This window comes from Conger conger, chromosome 11, assembly GCF_963514075.1.
Source record: "Conger conger chromosome 11, fConCon1.1, whole genome shotgun sequence".
Taxonomy (NCBI): domain Eukaryota; kingdom Metazoa; phylum Chordata; class Actinopteri; order Anguilliformes; family Congridae; genus Conger; species Conger conger.
The window spans coordinates 26,562,946-26,580,896 of record NC_083770.1 but is presented as its reverse complement, the minus strand read 5'-3'; the positions used below and the strand labels follow the sequence as shown (position 1 = coordinate 26,580,896).

The 17,951-nt window shown below is 42.7% G+C and overlaps 2 protein-coding genes across 3 annotated transcripts; both read right to left on the bottom strand.

The window, feature by feature from the left end:
• Positions 1–7,369, bottom strand: LOC133141202 (shootin-1-like). Of its 2 annotated transcripts, XM_061261652.1 has the most exons (12): positions 7,243–7,369; positions 7,099–7,160; positions 6,823–6,946; positions 6,614–6,696; positions 5,963–6,110; positions 5,572–5,692; positions 5,373–5,473; positions 4,871–4,965; positions 3,514–3,625; positions 2,372–2,513; positions 761–1,045; positions 1–667 (listed from the first exon to the last, which is right to left on the bottom strand). In XM_061261652.1, exons 1-12 carry the CDS (start codon positions 7,292–7,294, stop codon positions 373–375), a joined length of 1,620 nt encoding a protein of 539 aa, XP_061117636.1. In that variant the 5' UTR covers positions 7,295–7,369; the 3' UTR covers positions 1–372. The 2 variants fall into 2 exon arrangements, with proteins under 2 accessions (XP_061117636.1, XP_061117635.1); XM_061261651.1 differs by having other exon boundaries at positions 1–1,045.
• Positions 7,370–8,046: 677 nt separating this feature from the next.
• Positions 8,047–17,242, bottom strand: LOC133140873 (V-type proton ATPase subunit B, brain isoform-like). Its single transcript, XM_061261146.1, has 14 exons — positions 17,039–17,242; positions 15,425–15,480; positions 14,616–14,714; positions 14,192–14,285; positions 14,020–14,097; positions 13,644–13,783; positions 12,334–12,435; positions 12,024–12,121; positions 11,625–11,748; positions 11,356–11,506; positions 10,953–11,035; positions 10,719–10,823; positions 10,422–10,551; positions 8,047–9,999 (listed from the first exon to the last, which is right to left on the bottom strand). Exons 1-14 carry the CDS (start codon positions 17,187–17,189, stop codon positions 9,863–9,865), a joined length of 1,548 nt encoding a protein of 515 aa, XP_061117130.1. The 5' UTR covers positions 17,190–17,242; the 3' UTR covers positions 8,047–9,862.
• Positions 17,243–17,951: the final 709 nt, after the last annotated feature.

Sequence of the window (17,951 nt, the reverse complement as noted above, 5' to 3'; positions counted from 1 at the left end):
AAACAATTTCACATTTATAAAATCCATCAGAAAACAAGTAAAAGTATTAAACCGGAAGTAAAATTGGACAAGAAAGCATATTGATTCACTACACCTCCAGAACAGAGGTACATTAGAGCGCCACGTGCTTAAACCACAGCCTGTGGGAGGGAAAGGGTGAAGTGCTCGTCAGTAGGTTTAGCTTGGCTGTTATTAGCAGCCGACATCGACAGTGGAAGAATGAATACAAACAGAATCTCTCTCCACTGACCACTGCAAGAAACAAAAGGCATCCAATTCATGCCAAGTGGAACGTCAACATGGACGGTCAAAAAAGGTCTGGGTGAGAGTCTCTCTGGAGGAATTAAGGAGGGACTTAAGACCTGGTGGGCTTTAAGGAAGTGGGCCGTCCAGCTCGGGCCCATCTACACTCTCCCCTAAAGCCTCTGAAATGAGGACGTGTGTGACGTCATTGGCGATCACGGCATGAGCCTGCTCTTCATGCGAGGCTATGGGAGGTTTGAGCATGTCGTGCAGCAGGGAGAACGGTCTGTGCGCATCCTCAGGAACGTCAGGAGAGCCCTTGCCAAAGTCCACGCTCCCAAAACTCTGACAGCTGAGGCGAGACTGCACGGCTTCCAGAGAAGTGCTCCTCTGGGCCTGCAGGGTGACTCTCTCTCCACCATCGCTGTTGGTCAGGAAAGAAACGGATTTAAAGATGGACTTGAAGGGCAAGGCAGCCTTCAGGTCTACACCGCTCCACTTATCCCAGTTTAGATACCGGACCACTGCGCTTTCGTCTGTCAGGTTTGGAGAAGAGTTTGACTGTAGAGTGGGGTCAACTGCAACTCTGTGGTCAGCAGTGAGGGCCTGTCCTTCCGAGCTGGTCCTCAGATCTGCATGTCCTTCCACCCAAGGCTGCCCACTGCTGGTGTCCAGAGCAGGTCCATCTGGACAGGGAGAAGCATTGGGAGAATCCACCTGGCCCTGGTCCAGTGGACAGGCGAGAGGGAGGGTGCTTGTGGTACTGGCTGCATCTCCATCTCCCGGCCCTTCATCCACTTCACTGCAAAAACCAAGAGAAACCATTACCAACACACAGCTAGCAATACTGCAACTTCCACTCACTGCAAAAACCAAGAGAAACCATTACCAACACACAGCTAGCAATACTGCATCTTCCACTAACTGCAAAAACCAAGAGAAACCATTACCAACACACAGCTAGCAATACTGCAACTTCCACTCACTGCAAAAACCAAGAGAAACTATTACCAACACACAGCTAGCAATACGGCTACTTCCACTCACTGCAAAAACCAAGGGAAACCATTACCAACGCACAGCTAGCAACATCAACTCACCCATAGCCATGGAATCAGCCATAACCAAGTTAGAATAACCACGCAGACACCATTAACAAAAAATGTACATTTAAAAATGGCCTGAATTCGGTACTCAAGTGTCATATGCAGATTCAGTGTAGATCCATAACCTTTTCAGAAACATGTTATTTGAGAAATTCCAAAAAGAAAGGAAGCGGACAACTCAATATTTCCAGAGTGCTGAAATCAGCAATTTAAAAAGGAATACATTTTTGCTTGACTGCAAAATGTAAATATTCCTGAAATAATTTTGGTAAATGTACTTATCTTCAAAACAACTGATCATGAATTCATGACCTACAGTAAGATAATGAACAGTACAATGTAAACCAGTAATGAGAGTCCAACACAAACTAAATCATTGGTATGCAATGAAAGGCTATGTGGAGAAGCAAAAAAAACTCCAGCACAAACCATGTTGATGTTACCGTTTATAGACACAGCACTTGGCTTGGCCCACATGGCCACTATGGGCGATTACAATTACTGCAATAAATACCTCAAAGTAAATGTAAAATAAATTAAATAAAACCCTAAACTGCAATATAAGTTTCAATATAACAGTAGCTTAGTCAGGGAATGTCAGTGTGCAGGAATACTATGTAAACTCCAGAGAAATTACCTGCAATGCCTTGGAGAGCAAGGTAGAAGCATTTTAGGATTTCCACAGAAATACAAAAACAAACGACACAAAATAATTATGAAGTCAATATATTTGTACAAGATAAACCGTTTAGCCACGGGTCTCGATTCAATGTCAATAGCAGGGGGTGGAAAAGGGAAAATAGCTACGGGCATGTTAACCATCACACCCACATGGGAAACAAATAAAACCAATCAATAGGCGTACAGCGAAAAGGCAAGTCCTGCTTCATGCATTCTGTCTCGTAATTCTTTTATCGATCAGATTTAAGTGGTTATTTTGCAGGTCGCTGTGAAGTGCATACATGCCACATGAGAGCCTGGTTTCTATCCCACACTTGGTGAAGATGAAGCCAGGTCCTTACCAGCTGGGGCCCCTGGTGTCCTGGGTGAAACTGTCCTGCAGGGGGGGGGTCTGGGTGCTCGCCCCAGGGCTGGTCCCCAGGGTGGGAGGGCTTAGCCCACAGGCAGCAGGGTCCTCCTCCATAGAGCCATCACATGAGCCGTCTACCAATCAGACAGCAGGGGGGTGGAGCTGAGTGAGACAGAGTGCCAGCCCTCCCCCCCCCTCTCCCTTCAGCAACCTCATGCTGGTAGTTCTGTGGGCAGGCCCAGTACCACTTCATTTCCCATGTTCTAGTAAGGCACTATAGAGCAGGCACTATAGTAACGGAACCCAACCAAATTGCAGTTACCCCAGTGGGCATAAAAATGGAGGGGACTCAAGCGAGTTTGGAACAGAGATCCTTTGAAAACTTTCATGAAAAGCAGGTGTCCAACATTTCGATTCACTCATTTTACAGAAACATAGGAGTTTCAGTGTTTTATCACAAAGGCCTTCAGTGGAAGGCAGGTCACCCAGGGACCTACACCAACACAGCATCCAGAGGTTGCCAAGCGGTGAAATCCTTAACACAGGCCTTCTCAGTAACTGTCAACATAGAGCTGAGAAAAACAAAGAGGAAAGGAAAAAAATAAAATCTAAACTCTTACAAAGCCTCTGCCAGCATGCAGTCAACCATGAGCCAGCACAATGCTGAGTGAGGACTTGGAGCAGCCCCTTGCTGATGGTTAGCATCACACAAATTCAGACAAAGGAGAGGGTTAGAACAATGCTTTTACATTAAACCATAAGCAAAACATTCAACAGCACCTGCCTTGTCAACACAAATATCTCAGTTCAGTAAAAAAAAAAAAACAAAAAAAAAAAACAATGCGCACAGAATTTATACAGTACATTCCAAAGTTTCAGAGAATTCATATTTTGCCAATTGCTGAAAATCATTTACAAGACTGCCCTCTGCCTACATCAGCAAAAACATGCGAATGAGCAAAATCCAAACCCACCCATTGTGTGTCACTCAGAATTGAATTGCTTACAAAAGAAATCAATAAACCATACACCTGTGCAGATTTGGCCTAACCAAATGGGACTCTCAGTGAGCAGAGATCTCTGAATTCGAGCCGAGCCAGACGAAAACGGCAAGCACGTGACCGAAGGCTTTACCCGATACGTGCTTGTCTGCAGACACCTTCCTCTTCTTCAGGATCTTCTGCAGTTCCGGCACCATCCAACTCCCTCCAGGCTCAGAGCAGTGCTCTCTAGCACGGACCCCCACCTTAAGACAAGCCACACAGATCACCGCCAGGCTTTAACCCAATGGCCCAAGAGTTAACTGGAACACAGGCCCCCTTCCACAGAACATGCTTTTATATCAGTATGAAAGCCAAGAAGGCCGTTTCTTTTGTTTTCTGAAGCTCCAGTGAGAGAAAAAGGACAAATAGAGACCCTGGGGGGGGGGGGGGGGAATCACCACATCAAGGCCAGCATCTCCACAATCAAAGTCCTTCCTGGGAGCTGTAGGCTTGCTGGCTTGCAAAGGCTTTATGTAGACATGATCATTTTTAGCTCAAGATTAAAACTATGGTAATTCAGCTACACTCACAGTACCAGTGTATACAGATTCAAGACATGAGAACTTAATTCAATTGGCCTTTTGCCTAAACTACAATTAAATATATATAATTTGCTGTGGATAAGTGCAAATGATATGCAGATAAATAATATCATCAGTGTCAATATTTACCACTTTGTTATATTTTGCGAATGCACCAGAACAAAAAAATAATTCTGTGTTTTGAGTAATACCAGCCTCAAAGAAAGAAAATCAAAACAAAAACCCACTATTTAGCAATCCAGTATAAAATTGCTCTTCAAATAAAAAATATATTCTTCTGCCAGAAAGAAAAATTCAAAACAAAACTCCCATTATGTGAAATGTTTAATCACTGTGCCAATTTTATATGGCAATTGTGGCTGCATCTTTGTTTGTCAAATTGTCATTGTGTCAACACTTTAGATGTTGTTTTCTGCAAGAGAAGCAGGCCTCCAGTGCCAGTGTGGAATGTTCTCTAGAGGCACGCTTGGGATGGGAATGCACAGTGTGCATTTCTGCACTACTAAAGTAACGGGAAAAATAAATCTGTTTAGTGCAGAGTAGGGTGGAACAAAATGCTCTACATATGCGAGTGCTTACTCTCCCAGTTTGTAGGCTACAACCTGAAATGAACAGTGAAATATGCAAGACCTCTTCAAAAGCAATAAAACCAGTAAGAATCACGTAATACAAAAACAATAAATCATCCAGAACCACACTGTCTGGCACAGATTATGATTGGCCACCTTTACTGTAAGGCAGCACTACTCAACTCCACGTCCTACGGGCTGCAGTGTCTGCAGACATTCATTTGAACTCACCGGAGGGAATACCTGCAGACACTGCGGCCCGCAGCACGTGGAGTTGAGTAGGATATTACCATGGTCACACCGCAGGTAAACCCTGACACACACGGCCGGGCCTCACCTTGTGCACCTGAATGACGTGTCGGAGAGAGACACCGCCACGGATCATCTCCAAAACCTGGTTCATCCCAGGACACTGGTGATTATAGGTCGTGTCTGACAGAAGGGAAAACACCTTCAGATGCCAAGCATCTCATACACAGCCTCCTACCACATTATCTACAGCTGCTACTGTAAAGAGGAGCCAACTCCACAAGTTTTGGATTCAGTAACCATTATTAAGTCACCAATCATTCATGATATCCCAGGGAAATAAACATTCACTCCTACGCAGCAGTTTCAGCTGGTCCTGATCTTACAAGGAATAAGTTACAACAGCTGCTTGCTGCTAATTTCCAAATGGTACACAAACACATCTAGGACTTGGGAGTGCCAATTCTAGTCCTGCATTTGCATGAAATAAAATTCTCCCTGAGAAAAGGCAACACCCCTAGCCACACCAGTACTTCATCTGCGGGTTCGATAACATTTGGGCATTCTGAGTGAAAACAACACGACCGTACCAGCGTCCTCTGGGCTTTCAGGAAGTGGGCCCGCATCCTGCAGCAGGCAGATGTTTGGATCCTTGGCACTCCTCCTTTTCTGGATTACTGTCAATAAAGCTCTAGGGCACAAAAGCGCTTCCATGATAAATTGTAATGTAAGAAGGGAAATGAAAGGCACAGAGATAACTCTGGATGACAGCTGGCGTGGGGCTGTTACCGGAGAGGGTTGACGTGCGGCTGAGCTGGCGGGGGGAGAGGGGGCGGCGGAGGTGGGCAAAGGGGAGGCAGGTTTGGCAGCCGGTTCTCTGCTACCTGGAGGCGCTTCTGCAACACAGCAACTGGGGGGGAAACATTGCCAATCCTGCAATTATCATAATACGCTGCAAACAAAATGAGCCACAAAGCTCCTCATCTCCACTGAACACTCTTAAAATGTACCAAAAGCATAGTTAATTACAAATCGTGAGGCCGAATGGCTGTTTTATAAAATCAGTAGTAGAAAATCAGTTCTGTTGGAGGTTTGTGTGCAGGATAATGTCTATAGAGCCCACACAGCTCCATGAGACACAGGGCTGTCGCACACCAGGGGCAGAAGGAATTATACCCACTTTCATGTCGGAGGTTTCGAACATCCTGATTGGCCTGGAGTACTTGAGCCTGAAGCTCATGCTTCTCCCTCAGCACAACTTCCAGCTGCTTCCTGGTTAGCCGGTTGTCCCTCTCCCGTTTTGATAGTGGGACCACCGAGCCACCAACCTGAAAAATGGAGGCATCAGTAGACAATTTTGATCAATAATTGGCCCACTCGCATCACACACACACACAAAAAAAAAAAAAGGTTTTCCGGCGCAATGTATTCAGCTTTTCTACAAATGACTTGTAAATGCAGTGGAGGGGGTTCATATTCGTAGTCATATACACTAGAGCACACGCTAGTGCTAAACATGCAAATGCAGCACATTTCTGGACATGGATAAATGAATTCAATAAATTGTGGGCATGACAGCATTTACACTGACTGAATGTTCATAGGGAACACCCATTCAGGTACAGCGAGAGCGTGCTGAAATGTGTTATGTCAAACCGTGTGCAACTCCACCATTCAATCAAATCAACAGCACTTAATAATAAATAAAATAAATGTAAAACATTTTACAAAGCTGTCCAATGCCTTCAAACTTAGTTCGTGTATGCATTAACAATTTGGGTTTTTTTTGTGGTTGTTTGTACTGCCAGTCTGCACTCGATGGCACACTTACCTCGTCAACACAGCCTTTTTGTTGAAACCCGCTCAAAGTCACTCCTATGCTGACGTTTTGATCGTGTGCGTAATCTCCCTGGTCTAAAGAAAAAATACATAATTGTATGCGTGCAAGCAAGCACTGAATTTCTGAAAAAGTTAGCACATTTCGCCGCTGCGGTTAACTTCGTGCCAGTGAACAAAGATAGTGGACGGGGAAATATACACCTTCGATGACGGTTTTTTGTATCTGTTCGACTTGTGTACTGCTCAGAAACTCTTTAATTGTCCTCTCTGGAAGTTCACCACTTTGAAAATCGTTGACATGTGCGATATCAATACCGTCTGTCCTCTGGAGGAAAAACAGAACTGGTGGTCAGTTAGTAAACGCTAGCCAGCAAAAATATACAATGTTCAAAATACAGGACAGAACTGAACAATCGAGTACTGGCTGTGAGCTAGCTAGGCTAGCTACCTTAGCCAGCTTGTAACGATCTCGCTTACCTGCTGCAGCGACTGGACATTAATTTCTTTGCCTTTTTGTTTTGTTTTTGACAAATGTTGGCCTATTAAAAGAAAAGTAGGACATTTACGATAGCATTTGTTTAAAATCGTTATTAATTTGAGAGGAAAATGTATAAAACTGACCTCGATCTTTTCTTTTTTGACAACAGCTAAAACGCCAAAGCTTTCCAGACATTTTCTTTCCTTTTCTTTTTTTTTTTAACCACAGTTAACAAAGAGCCCGTGCTCACGCCGTTCTGGTCTTCTATTTAATGGCCCGAATCACAGTGACCAATCAACAATTAGACAGTTTCCGGAGTGAAGATTTTTTGTTCTTCGCTCATCCGGTTATTTTCTAAACCTTTTTCTAATTAGAACAATAGGTTGTAATTCTCCCCAAAATTACAACAATAGGTTATCATTGTCCCCAAATTACATCTTATAAGCTACCTTGTTTTTATTTATATTTTATGTTCCAGATGTCAAATTCGAACAATCGGTATTCATTGTCCCTGAAATACATCATATACGTGTGCTTACCTATCAGTTTATGTCCTATGAAGCAAAATACCTCAGTAGGAAGGAAACTTACATGTCCCACAATTTTTAAATATGTATCGCTATATGCTCTATGGCATCTACTATCTAGTCGCCTAATATGTAGTGTGTAGTAATTATGAGCACCGAGTTCTGAAACCATTTTTCCAGTTAAAAAGTTTTTGTTGCTATAATTTTGAAGCAGGCTGTAAATCTGCTCAACATTTGATCCTTCAACATTTACGGTATCAGTGATCAACAGGCATCTCCTACTACGAACTGACACCATGGTCATCTTAAGACATTCACAGCTTGATAAAGCCAAATTCATTCTCTATGTTTGTGGGAAAGATGAAAATTTTAGGTTTTGGCGCCCTCCAGCGTGTAACAAATTATCACAAGAAAATTACAAACGTTATCAGACATCTTATTTATTCCACAAATAAACTCAGGTTACCCATAGCAGATTTATAGACAGTTTTACGAAGCAATATGCCTTAAAGCAAAAAAGATAACCTATTCATTTGCACATGAAGATGCATCCCTGTTGTCACTGGAAAAACTAGAATGAACTAATGGCAGCCAGACACATATTTTACAACATCTAAGGAAGCATGTTTTTAAACTCTGTGGCACAGAACATCAATAAGACAGGAAATTACTGTGATACCGAAGGCAACATTGAAAGTTCAAAGTCTTCCTACAAACTCCTTGAGGGTGTACATTTTCAATCACCCTCAATTGTAAACAATGTTAAAAGTCTTCACATGAAAGGTGTTGTATCCTGTGACCTGTCAAAGATTCTCTAAAAATCAGGTAAAAAAAGTCGTGTTATTCTCATTTGTCGTTTAACGAATGCAACATACATTTGCTAATCTTTGAATCATCGGCATAGCTCCTTTTCAATGTGGCCATCGTTTTTAATCAGCCAATTTTCTTACTTCAAACAAAAAAAAGATTTTTATTATTTTAAATAAACAATTCCGTATAACATCTTATTTGACTATTGTCACATTAAAGTGTTGACCTCTTCTATGCACAACCAGGCATGATGATAGTATCCATCCCTTTTGAAACAATGACCTATCCATAAACTTTGGTTAAGTTAGATAATACTTAGCATCCTGAACCAAATAACAGAAATAGAAAAAGCAACTGTAAATAATCAGATGGTCCTGTAATCTGATGTCAGCAAATATCATTGCCTTTTCACAACTAAAAAAAGAATCCTTAATTTCTAGCTTTGTTAAAACCTTTGTTATGCCACTGGTATGGACTCACACAAAATGTCAAGATTTACTTAGCCTACGTATGCATGTATATGAACATTCTGTTTCTGAAATGGCTTGTGTACTTTTCCCATTTTGAATATAGTCTCAATCGAAAAAAAAAAATCCATACGTATCTTGGTCTGACATCTATTATTGAAGGGTTTTCTTAAAGATGTGCAATATGCTTCTCTATATTTTCTGTAAGCTAAGCTGAAACGAGTCAGTTATGATGAACAGCTAACATATGGCTTACATTTTCAATCATGTCATTGGCAAAACCTTAACTCAGAAATGAATGTCACTATTGGCATGACATCATGTAGCTTCATTCTTCTAGAACAGGAAAATATAATGCTTTGCCGCAATCCATAAATTATCACAAGAATGCAAAAGTCAAATGTGGCTTTTGCCATCTTTGGTCATATTCATTCACCACTTATTGTATTTATGAGTTAATTCTCTGTTCCCTTCACACAAGTATCTTCAGAGTTAAGGATCCTGAGTAGAGGCCAATATGGCTCCGATGGTAAGGTATGGCAGCAACAATTGTTCATGTGAGGCTATGTGGATTTCGCTTACTTCAATGGCATTTTCTTCGATTTTCCATTTTAATATTTTAAATCCCTTCTACCATCTTTTGTTTGTGGCTGCACAGCAAAATTACATTGCTCACCAAATACAGCTTTACTGACTGATAGACTGATCATTGGGCACAACAATTACACAACAACATAACAGTCTGTGGCCTGTCGTACTCTATATGTGCTCAGGGGGCCTTTGAAACAGTCCCCATTAGGTTCTAAACATTGTCTGCATTTCTCACTAGATACACACATTGTAGCACATGTATTTTGAACTTTGAGGAGGCACAACCAAGCAGAAACCAGTTATTTGCACAGTATTTTGCAGTTGCTTAAATACCAAAACGATGGTGTAACAGACAGAAAGGGGAAGAGCTAGTGTTTGGAGTCTCGTGGGTAGAACTCGGCCAAGGTGCTCTGAGGGATCCTCTTCAGCATCTCCTTAGGGAAAATTCTCAACAGCTGCCAGCCTATGTCCAGGGTCTCAAACACTGTGCGGTTCTCATAAGCCCCTGTAGGTCACAGGAGAGGAGATACACAGTAAGATGGTACCAAACAATGAGCCACAGGACCACAGTTAATCATTCTCTCTATAAAGAAGGATTGCCTTGTGTTTTATTCACAGTCACAGAAACACAACCTGGGAATTTGCCGAAAAGGTCAAAGAAAATAAATTGTAATGAATAAACATTTGCTGCAAAAATACTGGGCTCTACTATATCCAAAGTGCAATACAATCTGCCCTTTGAGAAATGGTGTACTGCTCTTATTTTTACATATAATTTTTCATCCATTTCAGCCACTGACAAATGTGTCATTGGATCAGAAAAAAAGAAACAAACACTTCCTCCAAGTTTTAAGGTAAAAACATGCTGCTCTTGGAACAAAACGAAACCGTCATCTTCACTCCCACCTCACATCTTCTCTTACTCACCCTGAGCAATGAAGTTCTTCTCAAACTTCTGCAGGAACTCCAAGTAGAGCAGGTCATCAGCGGTCAGAGCTTCTTCCCCCACCACAGCCTTCATGGCCTGCACATCCTTCCCAATGGCATAGCAGGCATACTTCCCCAAAATAAAGGCAGGCATTACATGTAGACCAGCAACCACTCTCTACAAAACTATCCGCAACATGGAGACTAAAATATCCAAAGTGACCCCTAAAAACAATATCTCTAATAATGAACGCCATATAAATGCAATCCTTTGCCTTTATTGTGATGAATACCCACCAGCTGGTTGGACACATCAGCGTGGTCCTTGCGAGTCATCCCTTCGCCGATGGCGGACTTCATCAGTCGAGACAGAGAGGGCAGCACGTTGATGGGGGGGTAGATCTGGATGGGAAACAAGGGGAGTAAAGGGGAGATCTGTCCACTACCTGCAAACCACCTAGAAAGCAGTACAGAGACTAATGAAGACAAGTATGGATACTTCAGCAATGCTGTAGATTGCTAGGCACTGACTTGTCGGTTATGCAGCTGTCTCTCCACGTAGATCTGGCCCTCTGTGATGTATCCAGTCAGATCTGGGATGGGGTGAGTGATATCTGGAGAGGAGGATAGGGAAAGAGCTTTCAGAGCCAAAAACTAAACCAGGAGGCTTACCTACAAATCTGAGGGCAGGTATATCACGGTTGTGAAATCCTATTTGTGAAGGGCTGGTTGGAGTTTAGCATTACAGCTCAGCACTAAAACACCTGACCCAGCTTTTCATGGTCTTTATTCAAGACCTAGTATTAGAAGAGTCATGTTTTCGTACTGGGACAATGCCTGTAGCTCACCAGTTCTTCTCAGGTAAAACTGGACATCCCTGATCTAAATCCAAGGATAAAGAAGGGTTATGTCACACTGCTGGTTTGAGCCTCACCGTCGTTGGGCATGGTGAGGATGGGGATCTGGGTAATGGAGCCACTGCGACCCTCCACACGGCCAGCTCTCTCGTAGATGGTTGCCAGGTCTGTGTACATGTAGCCGGGGAAACCGCGTCGGCCCGGCACCTCCTCCCGAGCCGCCGACACCTGAGGAGGAGCAGACAGCAGGAGGGTTAGGGAGCGATTCTGCTCCGTTTTCTCCCCTCCACGCTCAGGTGCTGAGGAAGAAACAAACTGCACGGAGGTGGGGGACACAGGGTCTCACCTCTCGGAGAGCCTCGGCGTAGGAGCTCATGTCGGTCAGAATGACCAGCACGTGCTTCTCACACTGGTAGGCCAGGAACTCGGCAGTCGTGAGGGCCAAACGAGGGGTGATTATTCGCTCGATCCTGCAGGGGGAACGACAGCATCTCGCCTAGCTGCCACCGACTGCTCCTCTCATTTGCTTTTAAAATCAGCCTTAACATTGGATAACCCTTCTGACTTAAGGAACTCCGTTTCCCCCGTTACATCATTCACAAGAACACAACACCAAAGACACAGTTTAACAAGTACTTTAGCAGAAATACCATAACAGACAAAATTAGAGCAAAAGTAATCTGTAATGTTAGGCATGTATTTAAGGCATCAACAGGTTTAACCACAACAAAAATTGATCACGTACGTGGGGTCATTGGCCAAGTTCAAGAAGAGACACACGTTGTCCATAGATCCATTCTCCTCAAAGTCAGACTTGAAGAACCTTGCAGTCTCCATGTTAACCTAAGAGAACAAGTGGATACATGAGTCTGCTCTGCCAGTTTCCATCAAAACTTTATTTTTAAAAAGTTGTACTTTTTATCTTATGGGCGCCTGTAAACCAATGTTCTCTTACAAAAATCAATAGTTGGAATCAACAAAAAAATGGTTAGCCAGCATGAACTGTGCACGTCTCCCAAAAGGGTATATACAGTTGTACTGGAAAGTCTACTCACCCCCATAGCAGCAAACACAATGGCAAAGTTGTCTGCACTGTAATCCATCACGTCTTTGGATTTCTTCACTAGACCAGCCTGTCGGCAGATCTGAGCGGCAATCTGTAATACACACAGAGAAACAGCCATGGCCAAGCAAGGGAATGCTACAGAAAGAAAATCATTGAGTTATCGGTTTTCTAAAACTTCCAAATGCATTATATTTAACCATTTTGCTATTTACTAATGTTTCTGCTTTTAGAACTTTTCAGTAACATGAACCTCAGCTGCTTCACTGAAAAAACTGAATTATTTTGAATTATAAGCACTACCAGTGCAATTTAAAAGCTGTCATTTTTGAAAATGACAATGTAAAGGAACATATTTGGGGTTTGGGGTCCAGAAATCCAAGGTGGCTAACCACAGAGCAACATTATCATATCCCCTTACAGGCACTGAAACTGAAGATGGGAAATAAGCCAACTTAAGTAAACAAAGGACATAAAATCAGCTCCAGAATTATTGGCACCCTTGATCATCTCGGGGTCATCAAGTCTCGAAACAACCATTAAACACCGCCTCCATACCAAAAAACTCTTTAGAAGGGTAGTCTAATCAACTATACGTTGCTCTGGATAAGAGCGTCTGCCAAATGGCAATAATGTAATGTAATGTAGCACAAAGAATGCCCTTACTGAGCTCAATAAACAGATCCAAGTGTCTGGAGTTTGCCAAACCCCATTGGAATTATGACTGTAAGAGAGTGCTATGGACAGATGACACCAAAATGAAACCTTTTGGCCATTTACTCATCAACATATTTGGCGGCAAAAGAGGAACGCATACAATGACAAGCACCCCATACCTATTATCACACATGGAGCTGGGTAATTGTTCGGAGGATGTTTTGCTGCCAGTGGTCCTGGGGCACTATTTAAAATCAATGGCGTAATGAAGTCAATAAAGCACCAGGATATTTTGGCAGAAAATCTGGTTGTCTCTGCTAGGAAACTGAGACTTAACTGTAGGCCTCATGGCTGTGTCGTGGTTGCGATTATTAAACCATTATTATGGGGGGGAAAAAAATTTTTATCTGAAAGATTTGAATCCAGTGAATAGTTGAATCCAGTCAATCATTACGTAAAAAAAAGCACACTAACGTTGCACATGTTGGAAAATAAAGTAGTCAATAACAATAATATTTTTGGGCACATTTATGAAGGGTCCCAATAATTTAGGACCTGACTATATTTTCATACTTTTAGTCTCAACTAGGCCATTACAAAGATTTTGCAAGATGTGCAAATTTTAAAACGAGTTTGTCATGTTACCTCATTATGTGGCAAACCAGCAGCGGAGAAGATGGGGATCTTTTGTCCTCTGGCGATGCTGTTCATCCCATCGATGGCGGATATACCGGTCTGGATCATCTCCTCTGGGTATATTCGGCACTGTGGGTTAATGGGCTGTCCTGTGGGATGGAAACACCCCCAACCCCAGCAGAGACAATGTGAGACACCTCATTACCATTTGTGTAAAAAATACTGAACTCAACATGTTGCAGTCAACACAACAACACAGTCAAACGTATATCAACTGAAAATATGTCTTTCACTAGTGCAGATTGTGTCTTTAAAGTAATGTTCTAAATTGTGAAATCCCAAAGATTGACTTGGGTGTTGTGGTTGGCCATGCTGAGTTCCATACCCATAATGTCCAGATAATCTTCTGCCAAGACCATGGGCCCCCTGTCAATGGGTTTTCCTGACCCATTGAAAACACGACCTAAAAAGGCATAGTTTGTGTTAGGAGTAGAAATGTACCACCAGACCAACCTGCTGAATCAAAACATTGGTAATCACAGTTCAGGTGTACATACCCAACATGTCTTCTGACACAGGTGTGCGCAAGATATCGCCTGTAAATTCACAGCTTGTCTTTTTGGCATCAATACCTGATGTTCCTTCAAAGACCTTGGTAGATCACAGAATAGATTATGTTAGCAACATTCTCTTCAAGGCAAAAGGACATACGTGATATAACACTGTGGTTCTGGGTGAACTACAATGTACAACACAGCAGTTTCCACAGCATATTAGTGTGTAAAGAACTGGGTAGGTGATTGGTCTCCTGGTCAGAAAGCTGCAGGTTCAAGTCCCAAGTGGTTGCTTGTGTACTTAACTTTAACTGCTTGAGGAATATTTTTACGATGGTTAAAAACGGCATTGTAAATAAGGCTGTAATAAAAAAATAATGTAATGGTACAAACAATAGGCCTAGCACAAGCCTTGCACTCATCTCACCTGCACCACTGCCTTGGACCCGCTGACCTCCAGTACCTGTCCACTTCTTTTTGTGCCATCAGGAAGGGTCAGGTGGACTATCTCTGCATACCTGGGGAACTGGAAGAGACAGACAATCTCAATAGTGATGAGACTGGCTAGGGTCCCTCGTGTCTAATTTGTGTAAAACTTAGGAAACTTGGTGCCACTCAACTAGATTGACCTGTGTTCTTCCAAGTCGTCCCATGGCAGAGTAGATATGAAAGCAGCTTAAGCCAATTTTAAACATTTACTGTCTTTTGAATTACAATATGCGTGAGAAATTCAAACAGATCATTTAACTGCACAAGTGCATGTAGTCAGCCCATTTCTTCCCTTGACAGCAGTGTGCACACTTGCAAGTGTGCGTTAGCCACCTGAACAGTAATGTTGTGTTGAACCATGCACACAAGCCAGGGTAAGGAAATTTGGTGACTGCAGCACTTTTTAGTCATGTAGCATTCTGGTATCAATCACTGGTGAACAACAACATTACAGACTGGGTGGCCAAAAAGAAAGAGAAATAACAGAGTCAATACTTCCATTTTGTACATTGAACGAAAACAATGTTTTAATTAGTTGGAGACAAGAGCAATTGTCACGGCAATGTACCTTCTCCTTAACATTGAGAAAATAAATAGCCTGTATAGATTGCACAATATTATGTCTGGAGGTCTCTGCAATTAGCATAAAAGCAGTTAAATGCATCAGTCTTGAGGTGTAAAAACAGTGAGTAGTGGAGTTACACAGAGCAGAAACAGACAGAATAATGTTGAACAGACTCCACTTACCTTCACATGATCCAAAATAACCAGAGGACCATTGACACCAGACACAGTTTTATAAGCTGTGGGACAAGGAAAGGCAGTCAGCAGGGTTTTAAAGTCTTCCACAGAGATAAAGTACCCATGTAATAAAGAAATTCACATCACTGCTTAACTGCAGCAAACACAGAGACATCCGTCCATTATCTTAACCCGCTTATCCCAAACAGGGTCGCTGGAGCCTATCCCAGCATACATTGGGTGAATATACAAGGCAGGAATACACCCCGGACAGGTCGCCAGTCCATCGCAGGGCACACACACCATTCACTCACACACTCATACCCACGGGCAATTTAGACTCTCTAATCAGCCTAACCTGCATGTCTTTGGACTGTGGGAGGAAACTGGAGTACCCGGAGGAAACCCACACGAACACAGGGAGAACATGCAATCTCCACACAGAGAGGCCCCGGCCGACGGGGATTCAAACCCAGGACCTCCTTGCTGTGAGGCGGCAGTGCTACCCACTGCACCATCCATGCCGCCAACACAGAGACAGAGATAATGATTTCTCCGCAGAATTTCAAGTGGAGTCATGACTATGTGGGAGTGATTTTAACTCCTACGCTCTGCATCGTGCCAGTACTCTCGGCCACGACACTGATTCCTAATAAATCCCCACTATGCTCATCGCTCAAAAACAAGAGAAAGGTCTATGGTCAACCTGTAACTGTTGTGAACACTTAAGGCAGTCAATTTTTCTACTTCTGCTAAAAAAAAAAACTATAGTAACATGCCGTTAAATCTGATATTGCTTGGAAAAAGATTTGCCTCTCCATCTGCAGACATCAGACCAAACTAGCACGAAGGAGTAAACTGCGGTTATCAATCTTCTGCATGCAGCATGATGATTCATGCAGCCAGTCACCTCATCTGCCAAGGCATGGAGAAGACTATTTGTCTCAAAATACCATCTGTGGCTTCTAATTAGTCATTTTCACCGTGAAATGATAGTATTACAAAAGCCTGGGCAAGAAGTCGCTCCTTGCAGACACACGCTGCGGGGCTCATGTTCTAACTGTATTCTAAAATAGTAATTGACTTACCATTCTACACAGAATACCACATTTTAATACAAACCTGATCAGATAACTGACAGGCACTTCCCAAGCATGCATGAACAAGCGCGTTGTTGTTTATCTGAACATTGGCAAGCGAATAAGTGCATAAAACGAATGGATACGTGGCCCCTGACAGTTCATGGCATGTGCTGCAGACTGTAAACACATCAGTGGGACCTGGGCGGGCACAACAAGCCACCATCAGAGTCGCCAAACGCTAACGTTAATTTAAATTACATATTACGACGGAGATACCTGACTCCAGCAATACAAGCTGGGGCTAGCAATCATCTTAGCTAGCTAGTAAATTACAGTCACGTAAACTGCGGTTAACTATATAGAGATATATACCTATCTAGTTAGACTCACTGTAGCAACCAGCACACCACTTAAATTATTTCGTTATCTCTTAATTCTGATAGGTGGATAGTGTAAGAGCAACGTCAAATCTAGCTAGCTTGCTGTTAGGGCTAGCTAGCTACTGCTAGCAAACAACCAACATGCCTAGCTAACTCACTTAGTCGTGGTTGTGATATGTAGTCTCGGCTGACGGCTTGTACGTGTTCACAAGTCATGGCAGCTTTCGTCCCACTGACAGCCGAAGAAAGCTCGTTCATGGCTCCGTTGACAATTCCTCTGATTGCCTTCATTGCCATCTTTCTCTGCATTAACCAAGTTCCTGCTTGAGGACCAACTGGAGCAATGCGCACGCGCTGCTTCGTAGCGCCTTGCCCACTTATGTACAGCATGTGCCCAAAACACAGATTAAATAGCCGATTATTGAATTTTTCTGAAGTAGGAATCCACGTTGCATTTGCCTTGTTGCATCAGTGGTTAGACTCAGGAGACATCGGTACAAATATAGTATGTACGTATGTATACACAGAATGTAGTAATTTTCCTTCATTATATTGTGCATGCTATTTAAATATACTCTCAACCCAAATTAAATATTTGGCTACTACTGGCTTATAATAAAAGGTATAATAATTTAGATGATTGTATTGGCCCAGAATAAAATTATATCCGTTTGATTCCCCTGAATCTATTCTACATTATTTGCAGAATTATTCTGCATAGCATGTATTTGGTAGACACTTTTATTGAAAGCGACATACAATAAGTGCATATACCAAAGGTCATTGGAACATCTACAGAACATGGGTCAGACAAGGTACAAAAGAATTTGTAAATAAATGGCAATTGACTGCCATGCAAGGCACCAACCATCTCATCAGGAGCAATTAGGGGTAAGGTGTCTTGCTCAGGGACACTTCAACACACCCAGGGCAAAATCGACCAGCAACAATCCGACTGCTCTTACCACCTGAGCCAATGTCGCACCAACAATTCTCATGAAGTATCCGTTTTCCATAGCCATGAATACGTCTAGTTCACACAGCAGCCTAAGCATAGGCTAAGGGATATGT

Bases quoted from the DNA above. Each gene is read 5' to 3' on its own strand.
- LOC133141202 (XM_061261651.1), bottom strand. From the start codon at position 7,294: ATGTCTGGAAAGCTTTGGCGTTTTAGCTGTTGTCAAAAAAGAAAAGAT. The intron at 2,514-3,513 runs GTAAAGCCTTCG...TCTGATTGGTAG, and splicing joins TGCAGACAAGCACGTATCGG to ACGGCTCATGTGATGGCTCT. The intron at 1,046-2,371 runs GTAAGGACCTGG...TGGTTTTTGCAG, and splicing joins GACACCAGGGGCCCCAGCTG to TGAAGTGGATGAAGGGCCGG.
- LOC133140873 (XM_061261146.1), bottom strand. From the start codon at position 17,189: ATGCAGAGAAAGATGGCAATGAAGGCAATCAGAGGAATTGTCAACGGA. The intron at 14,286-14,615 runs GTGAGATGAGTG...TGATCTACCAAG, and splicing joins GGTCCAAGGCAGTGGTGCAG to GTCTTTGAAGGAACATCAGG. The intron at 12,436-13,643 runs GTAACATGACAA...TGTGTATTACAG, and splicing joins CTGGTTTGCCACATAATGAG to ATTGCCGCTCAGATCTGCCG.